Raw genomic sequence first — 18,871 nt, 5'->3', positions numbered from 1 at the left:
ATTCTAGCTAAATGTTCGTTGTCCGATAAACATTAGTCGGATGAATGAATAGCTATTTATTAGCTTTCCTAAAAGGAAGGAAGTGGGGAAACTTATCACCACATCTTCCAAAGGGTTTAATTTATCAGAAGTAGTCTGGGTAGTCCGTGGCAGGGTGAGCCAGAAGGAAGTCTGCATTACGATTTGTAGAGAATTACTCTAGCTCTTCTACTGGAAACTCGGAAACCTTTTTGCACAAGGACCCAGACGGTGCTGGAGCTGCTGCGGTCTACCTAGGTCTGCGGCTCCCCTTTGTAGTGCAGAGAGAACTTGGTGCTAAAGAGCCAGAGAGGAACACGCACGGACAAATACATTCAATGGGCAACAGCGTGGCAGTTGCAGATGTTCAAAATGATCGGCACAAGTCAAACCTGAACTCCTCGGGGCCACACTGACGTCGCCCCGAATTCAGAGCGCCTTTCACTTTGCACCACCTCCTGGAGTGGGGTTTTGGCAGTCCGGGCAGAGCAGCGTGGGCTCTGCGTAACGCCCAGGATCGCAGGGCAACAAGGCTTCTCGGCCGAAGGCTGAACGAGAGCGCTCAGAAACCTCCTTCGGGATGCCGATTTTAGTGTGTGAACGCCAGCTTCGGGTAACCTGCCGTTATTCACTTAAGAGGCTGCTAATATACAAGCAGCCAGTAGAAATCAGTGCGAGGGAAGGGGAGGCATTCAGCTCAAGAACGGGAGAGAGGACTGGCCGTGATGGATCAGCTTGCTTTCCATCATGTCTCTCGAACCCGCCAGTGCACTTCAGACCGTACTTCTAGAAATGGTTTCTCAAAGCCAGCAATCCCGAAAGGTTGACTGTGATTGCCTGGTCCATCCGGGAACCTCAGATGGGCTGGCTCTGGCCACCACCCCATACACACCACACCCAGCGCAGCAACCTTCCCGATCGTGCCCACTCGGTCACTGCATGCCACCCTCCCCCAGCTGCCCACCGGGACCAGTCAAAAGCCTGTGTGTGGGGGAAACGTTGCCTTCCTCAAAAAGCAAGCAAACAAACAGAAAAACCCACTTAGGGATGGGTTCCTTGGACTGTGCTGCAGAAAAGTGATAATGATTCTTTCTCCGTGTACTTATTGACATTCATTGAGCAGCATATAGTTTATTTTAGCTAGACTTTGTGATGTAGCATCTATATTTAATTCCACAAGCTGTCGGGCAGCTCATATATTTACAAACACCATCCCGGAAACAATGTGTTTGCTGGTCACAGCTGCATCTGTAACATCTCGGGAGCTCTGCGCTGTTTGGCACAGCTCAGGGAATTATCATTTTACATTCTGGTCTGTGCCAAGGCCCAAATAGGGCAGAGCTTGAGCTAAAAGTTCAGATTCAGTGACAGGCATGGCGGGAAGCCAAGAGCAAGAGTAGCATTGAGGGCCGAGGGTCAGGATGGAGAGTTTCTCGTCAGCCCCACCTCGGTGGGGCTGCCCGCAAGGTGGTGAGCAATTTCTACGTGATTGGCTTAGGTTTATTTTGGCTTCTCAGGCCTGAAAGAAATACTTAAATTGTCCTGTGTGTATATAGAAGCTGGATCTGCTGGGAAGTGAGCTGGGGCTTGAGCAGCGGAAGCCGGGCTGGTGGGAAGGAGGCAGGATGGAGAAGGTTTCCTCTCTGGAGGATGGAACCAGCAGTCTGCTAGGGGTTGGAGCGAATGACTCAGTAGCTGGACCCAGGGAGGGGCACATCCAGAGGCAGGCGGCAATTGGCATGATCTCGGTCGCAGGAGGACCAGCTTTGGCCAGCACGCGTCAAGAGGAACACAAAAAGAGCTTGGGGGGGGGGCAGTTCAGAATTAGGCAAAAGGGTAGGCAATTCTTGGAGGTCTGTCTCCTACAACAGCAAGTAGGGGAGCTGAGGGCAGCGGGTTCAGGAGTCAAGAAGGATGTGAACCCCTTACCTGAGATGCACACGCGAAGATTGGGTAGAAAGGAGGGGATGGGGATCTTGGGCACAGGCCCAGTTGGTTGGAAGGTCTGAGGAAAGAGCGCAGTAACTCAGGGGTTGTGCAGGAAACCAGCACCTACGGGTCGTCCACCCGGGCCCAGGTTGGGGGAACATGCCTGGCCTTATGAATTTTAAGATAGCGCAAGTGATATGTAACTGCCTTCTCCTAAGGCCATGCTGACAGGCCATCTAAACAGGAGCCACACAGCTTCCCCAAAAGCAGAAGGCTTAAATGTCTTTATCCACGTCAGGAAAATGATTTTGGGCGAGACCTACTTTTAAACTCTAAGATTTTAGACTTTTCATCACTCCGTAGTAATTTCTTAAATGAGAGTGAGGGACCTAGAGGCATCCAGGATAACCTCTGTGACTACAGCTCCCTTAACAGAATAAAGTCTGTGGATCTTAGTTTTAGGTCATTTTGACCATACTGAGGACTCTCTTGGAAGAACATTACTGGCTTCTCTGTTCTTGAGCGTTCCCCAGTGTAACACGGGCATAATAACAACATCCACCTCCTAAGGTTCCGTGAAAATTAAATGAGTCAATGAATGGAAAGTTTTAAAGACCAGTGTTTGGCACATAGTAATTGATGCCTGTGCAATAATTGGTGATGATGACGATGGGGGCTCTGGAACTCATGGGTTCCCACTTCTGGAAATGTCAATTTCTCACGGACACGTGTGGAATAGACAGAATAAGCTCTAGGCGTAGCATTGGGAGGCCAGGTTCACGTCCTGATTTGCCCCCAAGTCAGCGACGTGACTGTGAATAACTCACCGCACCTCTGTGGCCCTACGTTTTCTCATCTCTTGTCCATTGTGAAGGGGATTCCATCACTGGCTCGCACTGGACAGTTGCATCAAAAGTTCCTTGAGGGATTTGCAAAACATTTCAAAACACAGAAATAGACCCCAACCTAGGACATCGGTTATTTCTCCCTTTCCCTCCCTCTCTGTCTCTATACCAACCCCCACCCCCATCATCACTCTCACCAACACACATACACCGCACACACTCCAGTCTGCTGAGAACCACTGGATGATTTCCAGCTAATTTCCAGGATCTCACCCTGTTTCCCCCAGTTCTATGACATGATCAGGTGGAAATTAATCAGGGACCCAAAGAAGGCAAAGTTACCAAGTAACGAACACAGAGCCAAGCTTTGAGAAGTTTGTTGGAGAAAATGAGTCTAAAAGATGTCACAGGCAGACACAGACTCACGGAGAGGAGGGGGAGGCAGAAATGCACACAGTGTTAGGGCCCACAGGCAGATAACAAAGCCTCAGGTGACAGAGGCCACAGATGAAGGCAGATGGACTGCCCACTTCTGAGTCATTAACTATGGAGGGCCTGGGGAGCAGGACCGGTGAGGCCGCTCAGAGTGACCTCTAGAGATCCCCAAAGGCTAACGGGGACATATCTCTTTAACAGAGATTTTACCTTCTCAGGCTCCAGCGTTCTTACCTGTAAACAGCAACAAGCAAACAAAACCCCATAGTGGATGAGGCGGTGCCTGTGGACTCTTTTTGGCTCTGATACTTACGTTGAAGCGTTGGAAGAAATAACAGCGAACACATACACAGCACTCACCACAGGCCAGGCACTTTTTAGAGGCTTTGTAAATGTTAGCTCGCTTAATCCCCACAACCCTATGAGGAGGCATGAGTATTGTTATCCTTTTTTAATATACATCGCAGAAGAGGAAACTGAGGCCAGGGAGCTGGAGCCAGCGTGAGAAGCCGGGCAGTTCAACTCGCTGGCCTATGCTTGTGGCGCTTCTCCGTGGACCCGCTGGCGGGGGTCTCGGTGTGTGGCAGAGGAGGGCGGATGTATCTCAGGGCCACAAGGAACTGCTGTTCTTTCCTAAAGGAGTATAATGGAAGTGGTTTCGAGGAAGGTTGATCTGCATGGAGACCAGGTTTTAAAGGCTTTGAAATAGACAACCTTTCGCTTAGAGGTTCTGTTTGATCAGCACTGCCTTCTTTCCCTTTTCTGGAGGCCTCCGTGACCTTAAGAGAAGCTCTGGGGCACAGGGGCCTCCCTGGTCGCACACCGCGACCCGGGCTTTACTGTGTGAGGCTGTGGGCAAGCCTGTCAGGTGGCTTGTCTCTCCAAGGAAAGTGCCAAGGACATCCCCCAGGCACGTACGAAGCCTCTACGACTGACAGATGAGTCCGCCCTTGACAAGTGAAGGGCTGGTTATCACACAGCAGAAACCTATAAATTTGGAGCCCTGAGGGGGTGGAGCCTACAAAGTCTAATTGTCACTAAAGCTGTGTGTGTGCGTGCGCGCATGGGCATATGCGTGTGTGTCGTTCTTTTAAACTCCTAGGACCCCCAAGTCCTATACTTTCTTCCTGTTCCGTGAGGGCAGGTTCTGGGTCTGTGCATCAGATTTAGTGCCATCACCTAGGACATTCCTTGTGCATAGGAATTGCTTAACAACTGGCTGTTTGAAGGACAGAAGTGGGTGAGGATGAGGACAGCTGCGGTATAGGTCTTGGAGTTGGAATGTCTGAGTGTCCCTTCTGCTTCTCCGGAGTGACCTCGGCGAGGCCCTTCCCCTCTTCCACCCTCTCCTCTCAGAGGTCTCAGATGAATGTAAGAACATTTAGGAAACAGTCATTATAATTAGCTCTTACCTTTGCGCACATAATCATTAATCTTGCTCCCCTGATCTTACGCAGGGAGGATATCCATATGCCTCACCTATTTTAAGTTGTTTCCTGACCAGCGGTCGGGAAATGCAGCAAATGTAGCTTGATGGTTCCGGGCCGGTTCTGGGGGAGAAACCCAAGGTTGTGTCACGGAGCCTAGAGCAGACATGGCCGTCGGGGTGTGACATCTGCCTGGGCTCACACGGGGAACGACGGCCAAGACGGAAGCTCTCGGAAGTGCAACCAGGAGCCTATGACCAGGGCAAAACGCCGTGGTTAGTCTCTGTGGAGGCTGGAGCTCATCCCGACGAGAGGGGAGACTGAAAGTCACTGAGGTGAACTAACAGCACTAACAGCACTCCACATCTACCTGCCCTTTGGGAATCTCCACCCCAGAACGCCCTGTCATTTCTCTTGTCTGTCCGCCCTTTCTAGACAAAGGGGAGGCCGAATTCACACCAAGATGTGGTGGAGGACAAGAACAAATCATGCTTTCTGTGCGTTTCTACCAAAGACACCCTCAGATTTAGTCAAGAAAACATCTCCTCAATAGAGTTGGCCAATTAACCACTCAAATGGCTTGAAAACTTATTTAATGTCACTGCCTAATCATTTTATGAAATGTCACTGCTCCAACAGGCAAGGATTTTGGCTTTATACCTCACTTTTTATATGCTTCACTCCCTTCCTGAAACAGAGTTTCCTCCCAAATAGGACTGAAATCTTAATGCCTTTCCCCATATATTTGCGCCCCTTGTATTTGCATAGAATAATGGAATTTCGGCACCGGGCAGGATCCTAGGGATCATCTTACCTCTGAAATCAATTCACTGATGACCAGAGGACGCTCCCAGAGGGAAGTGACTTGCTCCCAAGGGAACCTGTAAGTGGCAAAGCCTACGTAGTTTTATCGATGTGAATCATGTTAAGGGATACCGGAGGATCTGAAGAGGGTAGACCTGGGGGCGGCTGGGTGGCTCAGTTGGTTGAGCGTCCAACTTCAGCTCAGGTCATAATCTCATGGTTTGTGGGTTTGAGCCCCACTTTGGGCTCCGTGCTGACAGCGCAGAGCCTGGAGCTGGCTTCAAATCCTGTGTCTCCCTCTGTCTCCACCCCTTCCCCACTTACTCTGTCTCTCTCAAAAATAAATCACCGTTAAAAAATGCTTTAAAGCAGGTAGACATTGATCTACCGCTGAAACACCTGATTCCCTCTTGCAGCTCACATCCATTCCTGGCCTCAGCATTTTCATCTGTTAAAAGGGGATAAAATCTGGAAGATGAAGTTCAAGTGTAATTTTATCACCTGTGCTTCTTCGTAAGCAGTAACCGCCACACAAATATGAAGTGATTTATGCTGGCATTTATTAATGACCATTGTTGACAGAATGAATGATTTTGTTAATTATAATGACACATTCTATTTCTCCTTCTCTTCTGGACTCTAACAGCAGCTTAGCTTGGCCGTGCCCTCAACTCCTCTGATAAGTGACCTTCCCTCTAGACTAGTTTTCAGAGAGGAAACTCTACTTCTTTAAAAATGTTTCTTTTAATTAGGCTTCACGCCCAGGGTGGAGTGCATTACGGGGCTTGAACTCACAACCCTGAGATCGAGACTAGAGCTGAGATCAAGAGTAGGACGCTTAACCAACCGAGCCACCCAGGAGTCCTGAGGAGACTCTATTCCTATCTCATTTGCCAAGATTTAGCATGTGAGCAGCGGACGCCCCAGATCCTAACTGCTCTGCATATCGACAGGTCCGGGCATAAATGGAGATTGAGACCACCAGGAGAACATGACACTGTCCCCCCCCAGGTCCTCAGCTGGTTGACAGTCAGAGTGGTGGAGATACGATTCTCTCCATTTCAAAGGCCGCACTGCCTGCTTCTCACGTGACTTGGTCTGTACTTGATTTTCTCTATTGGCAAAACCGTAATCCCTTTTATTCACGGCTCGATGAACTTATTTCACTTGTGCCTTTGGTCCAAGGCTAATTTATTATTTGTGTAGGTATAAAACTCTGTCATAGGTGTAGTGTAAGTAAATGGAATTATTTGGCTCTCACAAGTACATTTGTATTTTGTTCCTCAAGGAGCTAGCTCAGCCATGACTTTAACAATACTCACGCGGAACATGGAGGTTTACTTACACAGTCAGCTTTAGCATAAAACGACCCTTGGAAGCATTGTGGGGAAGGTGCTAATTGTTTCAACCTGCTGAATATTAGCAATCCCACCAGAAGTCAGGAGAATTGAGATGTTTATAATTTGCTGGACGTTTGCTGTTACAAAATCCCTGGTGATATTATTTGTGGAGCGTAAACAGGAAATGGCCCCAGAGCCTTTCCCCTGAAAGAGCCTAATTCTGCACAACTGTCAGTGCAGCCGTTACTTTGTCTCTTTTTTTAAAAGGTGAGGGAACACAGTCTAGAGATGTTTTAAGAGAAAGTTTTGAAACCAGTTTAAAACTTCTCCCTCTTGAAAAGAGATCTTTTCGTCAGGATGTCTTCAGATGCCGAGGAAAAGCGACGAAGCGGAAGCCGTAGGATTCTAAGGCCAAATGTTTCCTGGGAGCAGTCAGCGCTGCATTCAGGCGATCCTGCTGCACTCAGCAGACTTGGCCCCGGCAATCAAAACCATTTGATTCCAAAGCTGATACTCCTAGAACCAGGCAGGTTCCAGCACATTGTGAGCTCTGAAAAAGCCTAATTACAAAGAATGGCAAGAAGCACACATTGACGGAACATATTTCCTTTCTTTCAAAGAGCACACAGCCTTTCACACCTGTCCTCAGAAAACTCCTGATTGGCAGGCGAGGTGGCGGCCGCCACTGCCCCCCCCCACCCCCCCACCTCCGTGTTAGAGCACAGGGCCCAAGAAGTTCAGGAGCTGAGTCAATGCCACGTGTTGTCCCTGGCTCACCGTGATCCCTCTATAAAAAGCGCGGAATTGAGTCGTCACATAAATTTGAGGACGAACTATGTGTGAGGGCTGGAATGATAAAAGCAAAGACCTGAACTCTGACCTTGAGGGGTCTGTAATCTAGACAGCGGGGGGGGGGATGGAGGTGAGCAGCACCACTCTGCTCAGGAAACTGCCATGCTAGCTTTCTCGTGTGCCAAGAACAACAGATGGTTCTTCCTCAGGGAGCACGGAAACCCCTCACCAGACCAGGCTTTTGCACAGGACGGGAGAGGAGTATTCCCATCTTTTATGTTGTCTGTATTATTTTTTCTATTGCTGTGGAATGAATTGCCACCAACTTTGTGGCATCGAGCAGTACAAATTTACGGTCTCGCGGTTTCTGGGGGTCAGGAATCCGGGTATGGGTTAGCCAGGTCCTCTTGCTCTAGGTCTCACCTGACTGAAATCAAGGTGTCAGTCAGGGAAGCGGTGCTTCCCTGGGGCCCCAGGTTTTCTTCCAGGCTCACGTGGCTGTTGGCAGAATTTGTTTTCTTGGGCTATGACTGTCATTCTCATTTTTTTTTTTTTACTAAGTGTTGACAGGGAATTGCTCTCAGTTCCTAGAGGCGACCCACAGTCCCTTGCTGCATGCCCCCCAACAGGCCATTCACAGTATGGCTGTTTGCCTTCTTCACATCACCAGGAGCTTGTCTCTCTGACACTTCACTTTCTTTTAAGGGTTCTCATTCTCCTGATTAGGTCAGGCCCACCAAGGATACTTTCCCCTTTGAACAACTCAAAATTAAGTGATTAGTAACTGATTAGTAGTATCTGACCATATTCATAGCTCCTGCCTCCACTCAAAGGGAGCAGATTATGCAAGGCGTGCACAGAGGACATGGAGATTATGTGGGGGAGTGCACAGAAGGACACGGGAGTCCTGGGGGCCATTTTAGAATCCTGTCTTCCACAGTGTTCTCCCACCGGTCAGTGCGTTTCCACTTCATAGTGTTTGCTGCCTTGGCCTGCGGAGTCAAGTAGCCCCAGTCTCCAAGATGACCCTTCTCCCTTCCCCTCTGTCAACATGCCTTTAAAAACAGAACAGTATTTTATAAGAGGAATTAATCACCAATAGAGTTTCAGATAATGGAGCGAGTCCTTGCTTTTGTATAATCAATGCTTAGCCTAGTGTCTTAGGAGTTCCCAATTTATGCTTCTCAAGAACTGAATGTGTGAATGATCAAATGAGAAATATTTTGGGCATCGTCATCGGATTACATCCTGTAAAAACAAGTCCTACCCCCCCCCATGTGCAAGGCGGACTCCTTTCAGTTTATATCACTTTTCCCCTGATTCAAGAGTAATGCATGCTTATTATAAAACACTCAGGGATTTTTCTTCCTTCTATGATTTTATTTTTTATATTTAACTTTTTAATCCATCTGGAACTAATTTCCCAATGCGATGTTTAAAATATTCCATCCCCTACCCAATTAGTCTGTAATGTTTTCATATGTATATGTGTATGCTTAGCTCTTGTTGATAATGAGCTCTATTTTTGAGCTGTCTGCTCTATATCATTGATCTGCCCATCCAGTTTGTGTGTCAGCATCACCTATTTTAATGATCAGAATTCTGTGCTATGTTCTGAGACCCAGTAAGGCAGGTGTCACCTCCGTGTTCTTCTTTTGGCCTCTGCTCGACCAGTGCACGAAATGAGGTCTGTCTTGTGGTGGCTCCGGCTCTTTAGGTAGGCACAGCCTTCTTGGCAAGGTCTGGACATGGAACCAGATCTAAGCTCATATTCTGTGCATATTCTCTGCATCTTCCTAGTGCAACTCCGCTGAGTCCCGGTGAGAGGCAAACCTGTAATAATAGCGCCATTGTAACAAACTTACTGTGAGAATCAACTGGGGCAGCTTCTAAGAATCACCCAGCACAGGGGTCCCTGGGTGGCTCAGTTGTTAAGCGTCTGACTTTGGCTCAGGTCGTGATCCTGCGGTTTGTGGGTTCGAGCCCCATGTCGGGCTCTGTGCTGACAGCTCAGAGCCAGCCTGGAGCCTGCTTCAGATTCTGTCTCCCTCTCTCTGCCCTTCCCCTGCTTGCGCTCTGTCTCTCTCTCTCTCAAAAATAAACATTAAAAAAAAATTTTTTTTAAGAATCACCCAGGAGTACATAGTAGGTGGTCAGTACCTCCTAGCTGGGGTGGAGGAGTGAGTCTGAAGGTGCATATTCTCATGCATCCTTCCAAGAGGAGGCCACAACCCTCCTGAAAGCATCCTGTACAAATGCTGAGGCTTGGGTCTCTCACACTCGGGCCAGCCTTTAGGCTTTGCGTATCAGGATTCATGCTTGGCCCCGCCTCCCGGAAGCCTCTTCAGGGCTCACACCGGTCCAAGGGAAGTCTGGTGGTTTTGTTGAACTGGAGCCATTGCAGACGACACTGGGGACTCTGGAAGGGGGCGTGAATCAGATGCTGAAGGCTACTTTGTCTGCCCTTACAGGGCTCTGGAAGTACCAGAGAATTAACATCCTTGTTTCATCCCCAAGGAAAGAGCCTGTCTCCTTGGTTTTGGCAGCCAGAGAAAGTCCTCAAGGCCACAGATTACAGGTCCTGGGGGGTAGGGTTAGAAGGCATCCTAGCACATTCTAGCACTGAAGTGCTCCTGGCGAGGGGAGACGGCATGTGCTGTTCAAGATCTGAGGGACAAATGCAATTGTAAGGACCTCCATAGGATCGAATCAGTCCTCTGTGTCTGCCCAAAGGTTTGTAAAGATGACTGTTTATTCTTAGACAAGGTGCAGGTGCTGGAGATCGAAGGCCATATGAAATATGAGGAGTCACAGGCAGTCAGGAGTTTTGAAGGCCAGAATCTTCTTGCCTGGCCCCTTCCCTTCTACTCAGAGAAGGCCGGGCATATGCTCATTCACTCCTTCAAGGAGGGTCTCTAAACACCAGCTGTCTGCTCTCGGGACCTGGGACAGAAGAATACACAGCCCTGCCATCAGGGAGCTCCCATGCCCTGTGGAGACAGAACTACAGGCCTCGTGTGCACTCGGATCTGCTCTCTGATGGTAGGCGATCCGATTTCCCGCTCTAACGCCATTCCTGTGCGGCCTTCAGTAAGAGGGAATCGGATCCTGAAAGCTGGAAGGAGTCTTAGATATTATCTCATCAAGCCCCTTTATTTTCTGTAGGAGAAAACTACAGCCAGAGAAGGGGAGTGATTTGTTCAAGTTCACCCAGCTTCCCAGCAACCTCGGGACCTCCCTACTTCTGTGCCGCACGCTTGGCTGCCGGAGAAGTGGGGTCTCCGTTCACCTGGCCTCAAGCTTTCCGAGGCAGTGGGGGCGCTGTGGGCCTGCGACGGACCCCCAGCGAACATTCTGAGGGAGGGAGACAGAAGCAGAGCGCGTTGAGTCAACACAGGAAGGGAAGCAATTTACTGGAACGGCTGGGCAGACCTCCAGGGTTCAAAAATGTGGTTTCTTCCTTCCCTCTTTATCTCCCTAACCCTCACGCTCACATGTGTGAAAATGAGGACGGCGGTCTTCCCCCTAGGATTGTTTTAAGGATCGAAGGGAACACGTGTCTCGAGCAGTTTGCCCAGGGCCTGCGATGAGGAGGTGTCGTTAGCATAAGGGGGTTCCTGACGTGCGAGGCGCACAGGCCCGTGCGGGCTGAGACCAGGGTGTCCAACTGACATCGCCGTGTCGGACTTTTCTAGTTCCAGGAGCCCTGGAGGAGCGGCACAGAGCGGGGGAGCGTGGCGAGAGAATGAAGAAACCAACCGCCCGGGAAAAGCATGAGGCGGCAGTGCGGCACTCGGCTTAGAGGGCTTGGGCGGGCGGCGGCCCCATGGGCAACCCTGCTGGCGCTGGGCCTCCCGGGCTGGGTGCTGGCGGTCTCGGCCACGGCCGCCGCCGCCGCGCTCCCCGAGCAGCATGCCCCCTCCGCCGGCCAGCCGCCCCTGGACTGGCTCCTCACCGACCGCGGCCCCTTCCACCGCGCCCAGGAGTATGCCGACTTCATGGAGCGCTACCGCCAGGGTTTCACCACCAGGTACAGGATCTACAGGTGAGTGGGGCCCGGCGGGTCAGGACCAGAGCCAGGCAGCACCCCCGCGCGCCCCCCCCCCCCACCGTCCGGAGCTGCAGGTGCTGTGCCAGCTCCCCGTGCCCCCAGACTGAACTGGGGGAGAGGGTGGGGGAGCAGCCGGCAGGGAAAATAAGCCTCCCATGTTGGTTTTTAAAAAAAGGAAAGAAGAAAACACATACAAGCTGGAAAACCTGCTGATGCCTCCTGGGGAACTGAGCAAAAGGGTTTCTATTTATAGGCTGTGCTGCTTATAAATTGAGGACAAACCAGGCAGCATGGAGTCAGCGTGTGGCCCCTGCTGCCGCAGGAGGTCAGAGTCAAATGCTGGGGCCGGGTTTTAACTAATGGGTTAGACACTTTCATGAGTTGTAATTACCTAGACGTGCAAATGAAGGAAGGGCAGCTCCAGCTCCTGCCTTCGAGGTCGGGGGAGATCTTCCAGGTCAGGGGGCAAGTCTGCCCTCACCCTTGTCCCCACCACAGCCGCGGCTGGCCTTGTGCGTGGACAAGGGCTATGTCTTCTTGGCCCTTTAGGCCCATCGTGGGGAGCGTTGGAGCTGAAAGTCAGCCATGAGGCTGGCCGGGCTCATCTGATGAGGGATGAACCTGGCTGCTGGACCAAGCACGTCAAAAATAGAAGGGTTCTCAAAATCCTCACCTTGGGTGACCCAGCCAGCCTCAGGGCTCCCACGAGTGCATCTCTGAATAAAAACTTCCCCTTCATCCCTCTGCCCACTCACCCTGTTGTCACCGCTCTTTTGTCCTCTTCACCTTGCCCGTGGCCTTCAGACAGCCCTGGGAGCTTTGCTGAAAGTTTTTTCTTTTATCAAAGACATCTATTTTTCCAATTACAAATTAGTTTCTAATGCAACAGAAAGAGAGAAAATAGGAAGAAGCACAAAAAGAAATAAAACCAGAACGTCCCTGTTCCTTTTAGCAACTAGAGGTTGCTATTGTTAACCGTTTGGCACGTGCATTTCTAGTCACATGAACATACTGAAATTTTCGACCCCCTTGCTAGATCGTGCACTTTTCATGGCTTATGCACACGAGTTCATTCAATCCTTACAACAGTCCTACGTTGGAAGGACAGTTATTATCCGCTTTTTACAAATGAGCTCATTGAGGTCCAGAGAAGTTAAGGAACTTGAGGAAGGGCACACAGCTAGTAAGGGTGGAGCCAGGATTAGCTTCCTTGTAGCCAGACTCCAGAATCTGGGTTCTTACAGTATATTTAGAGACATTTTTCTGTTTCTGGGAGTTTTTTAAAGTTTCTGCGATAACTATGCAGTCTGTGTAGGCTAGTATAAGGTCTCAGAAATAAGGTTTCAGGGTATTCATCCCTGGAAGGTTCCCAAATGGTAAGAGCAGCCATTTATAGAAGCTGTTCTCCTGGGTTCCCACACGTGGATGCAGAGGAAGGGACAAGATCAGGCATTTGAGGGGCTGGTACAGAGAGAGAAAGTCCGCTCTCAGGAGCAACCCACCCAGGTCTCCTTTCAGACCCTTTCGCTTTCTTCCATCGTGCTTGGATCCGGTCTGGTCTTGGACGGGATTGCAGTTCACAGTCTGCTTCAGTGGCTCTGGTCCGCGCCATCCTCTAAAGACTACGGAAGAAATTTGCTGGGGCCACTGAGGCAGAATGCCGCCAACTCAGGCTGGGAGAGGCAGAGTTAACGCCGGCTCAGGTGAAGGTAAATGGGCAGAAGAGTTTGACTTGACTTTCAGTAAATGTACAAGAAACTGAACATATGCACCCCCCCACAAATTTTCTATAAAGTAAATTCAGAATAATGATTCTCTTTATTAAAGAATTTTTTTTCCCATCCTCAGAGACAGGGGGGAGAGAGAGAGAAAGAGAGAGAGAGAGAGAGAGAGAGAGAGAGAAAATTCACCCTAGAATGTATTTAAGCAGCAAATCCCTCCAGTCCAGGAAAACAAGATTTAATTTACCTTAGACTTTTCAGTTCATCCCAATCTTTTAGAAGCACTTTTTTTTTTTTAAGTATATTGGAACTGAAATGTTAGGCTGGGAATCCCAACACCACCATCCACTTCAAAGGGCTATAGAAACTGGAGTGAATGAACTATCCCTTCTCCCTAAGTAGATTTTTCTTCTCGTTGAGTCCCAGCCCCAGGCCTGGCAGCCGCTGGATGCTTGGGCGGGAGCTCCGAGCTGGCCCATGGGGAGTGTCTGTAATCACTTCTGCACCATCAACCGTTCTATCAGCTGGCAATGGTTTTCTGATCACTTAATGTGACAAGCTCTTACACTGTGCCATTCTGTTTCTCTGGGGTCAGTTATTGCACATGAACCTGTACTTGGGGAAACAGTAACCAGTCATTCTGACAGGAATGCGGCATTCTGATGGGTGACCCTCTGGTGGGGCGAAGAGAGAATGGTCACACACGGCTGCTCCAGGAGCATTCTGGGAGTTTTGCCTTTAGTTATTAAGCAAGATGGTGGATCCATGGATACTGTTGTAGGGATCTACATGACTCCTGTGGGAATTCACTTTGATCCCTTCCTCTTTTGTCTCCAGTGGCAATTCTCCCTGGCAAGTTCAAGATGTTGCTTACTTTGACTAAAGTGGTCACAGAAAACTGGTAAAATACACATTGACGGTCGTCCCCAGTGACCTGAAGGGCATTTTGTCTAGAAGGGCAGAGAGAGAAAATGCTTACAGGAAACATCAGTTCTGTGGTGAAATCCTGGGTTTCAAAGGGCATTAGTGTTTTATTTGTTTCTTGAAGAAAGTTTTCAGGAGGTGGAAATCAAATGGTATCCACATGTGCCTTCCGTAGAAGAAAGGAGATGAACTGTGGGGTGGGAAGAAGAAGACCTCCCAGTGCGGCTAGAATGTTTGGTGCAGAGGCCGTGAAGCTCTCTCACACAATGAGAGACAGGCCTTCCTTCTCTTGTGTGTAAACAGATCATAACTGGCAAAAAGCAAGTTTCTAATATTAAGCTCTGAATCCCATCTATTCTTACGTGGATATCAGAGTGTGCTCTCCCTTTGAGAAGATGCCTGATTGTTCTAGAATAGCTTTGGCCTCTAACCGTGGGCCCCTGGAGATTGTTGCCCTGTCTGTTTCAAGTTTGTATTCATGTAGGCATAGATGCTTCAGAGTGAAAGTTCTGGAGCCAGATGACCCGGGTTCTAATCCTGGAGCTGCAGCTTCCTAGCTGTCTGTTGTTGGGGAAACTGTATAATTGCTTTGTTCCCAAATGTCCTTATTTATAAAACCAGGACAATAATAGTTGTCTACCTAAAAGGTTGATGTGAAAATTAAGTTAGTTAATTGCTGTTAAGCATCTAGAACAGTATTTAATGAATATTCCCTATTATTAGATTGTCCTCAACAAATATTAGCCAATGAAAGAATGGTAATGAGGTAAGAGCCATGGGTGCTTTGTGATAATGTCTGCTGAAGTCTGTCCACATTCAACAGACTATATGACGAGGAGGGGGAAAAAGCATATTAACCTTTATCCTTCAATCTCTCTCTCTTTGGGAGAGGAAACCAACCAAAGGATGAATGAATCATCTCTGGGGCGCACACTCACTGGTCCCCACAGGTAAAAATCTTTCTCCTACAGTCAGGGCTTGTTAACTGAGCAGGTCTTCCTCAGGACATCCTACAGAAGCCAGTCACTGCCAACTTCTTGTCCCCAGGGACAAAACGAGCAATCTCGGCATGGCACTGTTATGAGAAGAAAGACAATAGGCACTCTTGTCAAGCCTTCCTAAATAACAGAATGGGCTTGGCCATGATACCCAACTTGGGGCAAGCTTTTAAATGCCATTAATCAACCTCTCCCCCTGTCCTCCAGCCCTGTTAGATCAAGATCTGAGCAATCAGCCCATTTCTCAGACTCTGTCCCTTAACAGGCTAGTCATAAGAGCTAGAGGAGCAGAGCTCTTATCTCTAATTCCATCTGTGACCGCCATGCCCCCTCCCTTGCTTGACTCCATAGCCCCCACTAGAAATACACATAAGTGCTCCACCTCTCACAGCAGCCCTGTGAGGCAGATGGGGGCTGTTAGGGTCCAAAGCAGTGAGATGGACTTGTTCAAGGTCACAGCCAGAAATAGCACCCAGGGCTCCCGACATCAGGTCTCCTGCCCATTACTCTAGCCCATGCCACTTCCCTCTGACTGGTAAGTGCATCTTCATTATACCACGCAACCTAATCAGGCACCTAAATTGAGCTGATGCAAATGTAAATATGGTTTCTCGAAACACTCTAGCGGTAATGTTCCATTCTCCCCTTGCTACAAATCAAAGTAATGAGCAGTCTGGTTTTTTTTTTTATTTCTTTTTGTATTAAAGCTTTAATAGAGAGATAATCATGGGATTGGAAAAAATCCAAGCCACTATGATGAAACGCTTGAAACTCGGAAAGAATAAATTAAAATTAAGAGAGAAAAGTTAGAAATCATACAGAACAATGAGCATAATATGGTGGTTGGGAGGAAGGCAAAACTAGGTATAATTCCAAATTATTGATCTTAGTCATTATTGCCTCCGTTTCTATCTGCTGCTTGTTTAGGAAGGAAGGGTCCGGGGCTATATTAGAAGCCTTTGGGGAGGAAAATGAACAAACAAAAAAGAAAAATTAAATAGGTGTCATCATTGACAAAAAGGATATTATACTTTCATCATATTCTGGGCAAATTTTGCAGATTTTGAGAACCAAAGTAGAACAAAGCTGGAAAACAAGAGAGGGGAGTGATACCCAAAGGTAGGTAGCATTGAGGCAGGAATGCATTTTTAGCAGGTGCATCTGGAAATATCCAACGGGGCAAGCAGGGACAGAACCGGATGATGTGGTGAGTTAGGGCAGTGAAGGCAAAGAACTTTTCAGTAGACACCAGAGCAATAACCCTAAGAAAAGACAATCTTTGTGCAATTCATCAGGATGAAAAATAAGATTTGGCAATAGCTCACATGTGAGGGAAGTGAGAAACAGGAACAATCAAATGTTTGATCCGTGCTGCTCCAAGCGTGCCTGGTGCACCTGCAGCATCTGTGATAACGTGAGAGCTTGTAAACAGTACGGGATCCCGGGCCTCACCCCAGACCTACAGAATCAGAATATGCATTTTAACAAGAGCCCCAGACAAACAGTATGACATGAAAGCTTGAGAAGTACCATATCTGATTGCACTAAGAGCTTGGGAGGTAGAGAGAAGAGCAGGACTGAGCAGGGTGGAGAAGGACAGAAGCCTCCGTGGTGAGGCAGCATCCCCCACGATGTGTTAGTATTTACTGGAGATGTTACAAATGAAACAGAATAGTAGTCAAGGGAGGTTAAGTTCAGGAATTATTAGTGCCAAGGCCCATGAACGTGTAAGAATAGATCCAGCAGCTGGGAGAAAAGTTGAAAAGCAGAAAAGGCTGGAGGGCCTAGAAGCAGCCTGTGGGTGCCTCCCGGGAGATGGAGAGGTGAGGAATCGGAAAGCAGCTGTGGAAGCAATCACACAGGAGGAGCTCCAGAGCTGATTTATCATCCGGACCACGTCTCACGGACTAACAAATACTGATTTGGATAAACAGCGAACCCTGGGAGAGGCACCATCTCCAATTAAGAGATCACAATCCACATAAATAAACGGCAACCAAAGGCAACCTCAGGCTGCCTGGGTAAATCCCAATGATTTCCGAGGCGTTCATTACAGCAACTGAGGTAGAGACGGGCTGTGTTATCATGCAGCTTCAGGGCACCACGAGGGAGGCCGTGCTTCTCAGGTGGATGGGACAGGCAGGAAGAAGGGGAGCTCTTCTGGAGAGAGGGCCTCACCCAAGTGAACTGGTTGATCTCTCAACTTCTCACTGGATCTATATTTTGACAAGGGAGCTGTGATGGAAGGAGAGAAATGAATGGTCTACAAACTAGAAAAAGACACACAAATTAGAGCAAAATTAGAGGCAAGGTGGCAACGATGAGCCTCTAGATCTGGTAACAGGTGCTATTTTTCTGTTCACAGGTGAGGCGTCAGGAAAGGGACAGAACAAAACATTTAGAATTTACTTTAACCAAGAGTTTGGTGCTAGCTAAAGGTACAGCACTTCTGACATATAGGATCTAATCTGGGCTGTGGACCCAGATTAAGGAATGAGCCTTTTCCTCACCCAAGGAATTTCCTTCCCGAAATGTCTGGAAGGCCCCCGAATCGGGTGTCGCATAGCCTCATCCTCAGACGGCAGGGTCCTGTCTCGGACTGTGATGTGGAAACATACTACACAATGCCACAGACATATACGAAGCTTCCATTGTGTAGAAATAACTGAATGAGAAAGTGTTCTGCTCTCTTGGAGCAAGAAGAAACAGCACATAAATAATTGCAATTTAAGAGCATTACACAGAGCAAAATTCAATCAGTATTTTTGAGGGCCGACTCTGTGCTTGTGCTTCTACAAGATTGCGATCATACACCATGACAAGGAAGGACACAGTTCTTGATCTGATGGAACTTACAGATAAGTACGTTTGGAGAACCCTGCACAGAAAGGTCAAGGAAAGCTGGAATCAAAGGGAAAGTATAGACCAAACTCTGATGAATGAGAGGAAACTGTCCGGGTGGAGAGCTGGGGGAATGCTGTGGTGGGCACGGGAGCAGTGTAGCCAACATCCTGGGAGCACAAATTGTGGTTTAGAAACTAGGCAGCCAGGCCCAGGTATTTAATGTAGATGTCAAGAAGCATGTGACTGTGTCTCTCCTTCACCTGCTCTGTGACAACTATGTTATTTCTGCCGTGACTTGTCCCTCCAAAATGCCAAAAGGGCCTCTTAGGCACTGGCTTCTTCCAGGGTTCAATTTCAAAACACTCGCACCTGGAGGGGCACGGATTACTCATGTATTAGAGACGGGTAAAAATGAAGTAGAAGTAATTGTGTATCCAGAGAAGGTAGAGCCAAATGCAATTCCTTCCATTTCTACCTTGGAAAAAAGGGATGTGAATGTTCCCCTGGTGAAAAAATGGTAAGCAGTGCTTTAAGGCCCAGTAAAGCTACTGGTTCATCTGAAAATCCTGCATCATTTATGCTTAAAAAATCAAATTCAGGTTAAGTTTACCACACTGTGTATTTGCTCACTCGGTCCTCTTACAAGTATTTATGGAGAGTCTCCTTTGGGCAAAACATGATTCTGGGTATGATGGCAGGCTACAAAAGAGAGAAACCAGGGTTCTGCTGATTTCTAGGAGTTC

General features: G+C 48.4%; 1 protein-coding gene across 2 annotated transcripts in view; it reads left to right on the top strand.

Moving 5' to 3' along the window:
• The window catches only part of BRINP2 (BMP/retinoic acid inducible neural specific 2), a 125,961-nt gene that overhangs the window by 50,710 nt on the left and 56,380 nt on the right, over window positions 1–18,871 (top strand). For both annotated transcript variants that reach the window (XM_027074281.2, XM_027074279.2), the window contains exon 2: window positions 11,286–11,635. In XM_027074281.2, coding sequence (XP_026930082.1) covers window positions 11,364–11,635 — 272 coding nt within the window. In that variant the 5' untranslated portion in view covers window positions 11,286–11,363. The remainder of the gene's footprint in view (window positions 1–11,285; window positions 11,636–18,871) is intronic.

This window comes from Acinonyx jubatus, chromosome E4 (assembly GCF_027475565.1).
Source record: "Acinonyx jubatus isolate Ajub_Pintada_27869175 chromosome E4, VMU_Ajub_asm_v1.0, whole genome shotgun sequence".
Classification (NCBI taxonomy): domain Eukaryota; kingdom Metazoa; phylum Chordata; class Mammalia; order Carnivora; family Felidae; genus Acinonyx; species Acinonyx jubatus.
This window is presented reverse-complemented; position numbering and strand designations above follow the sequence as displayed.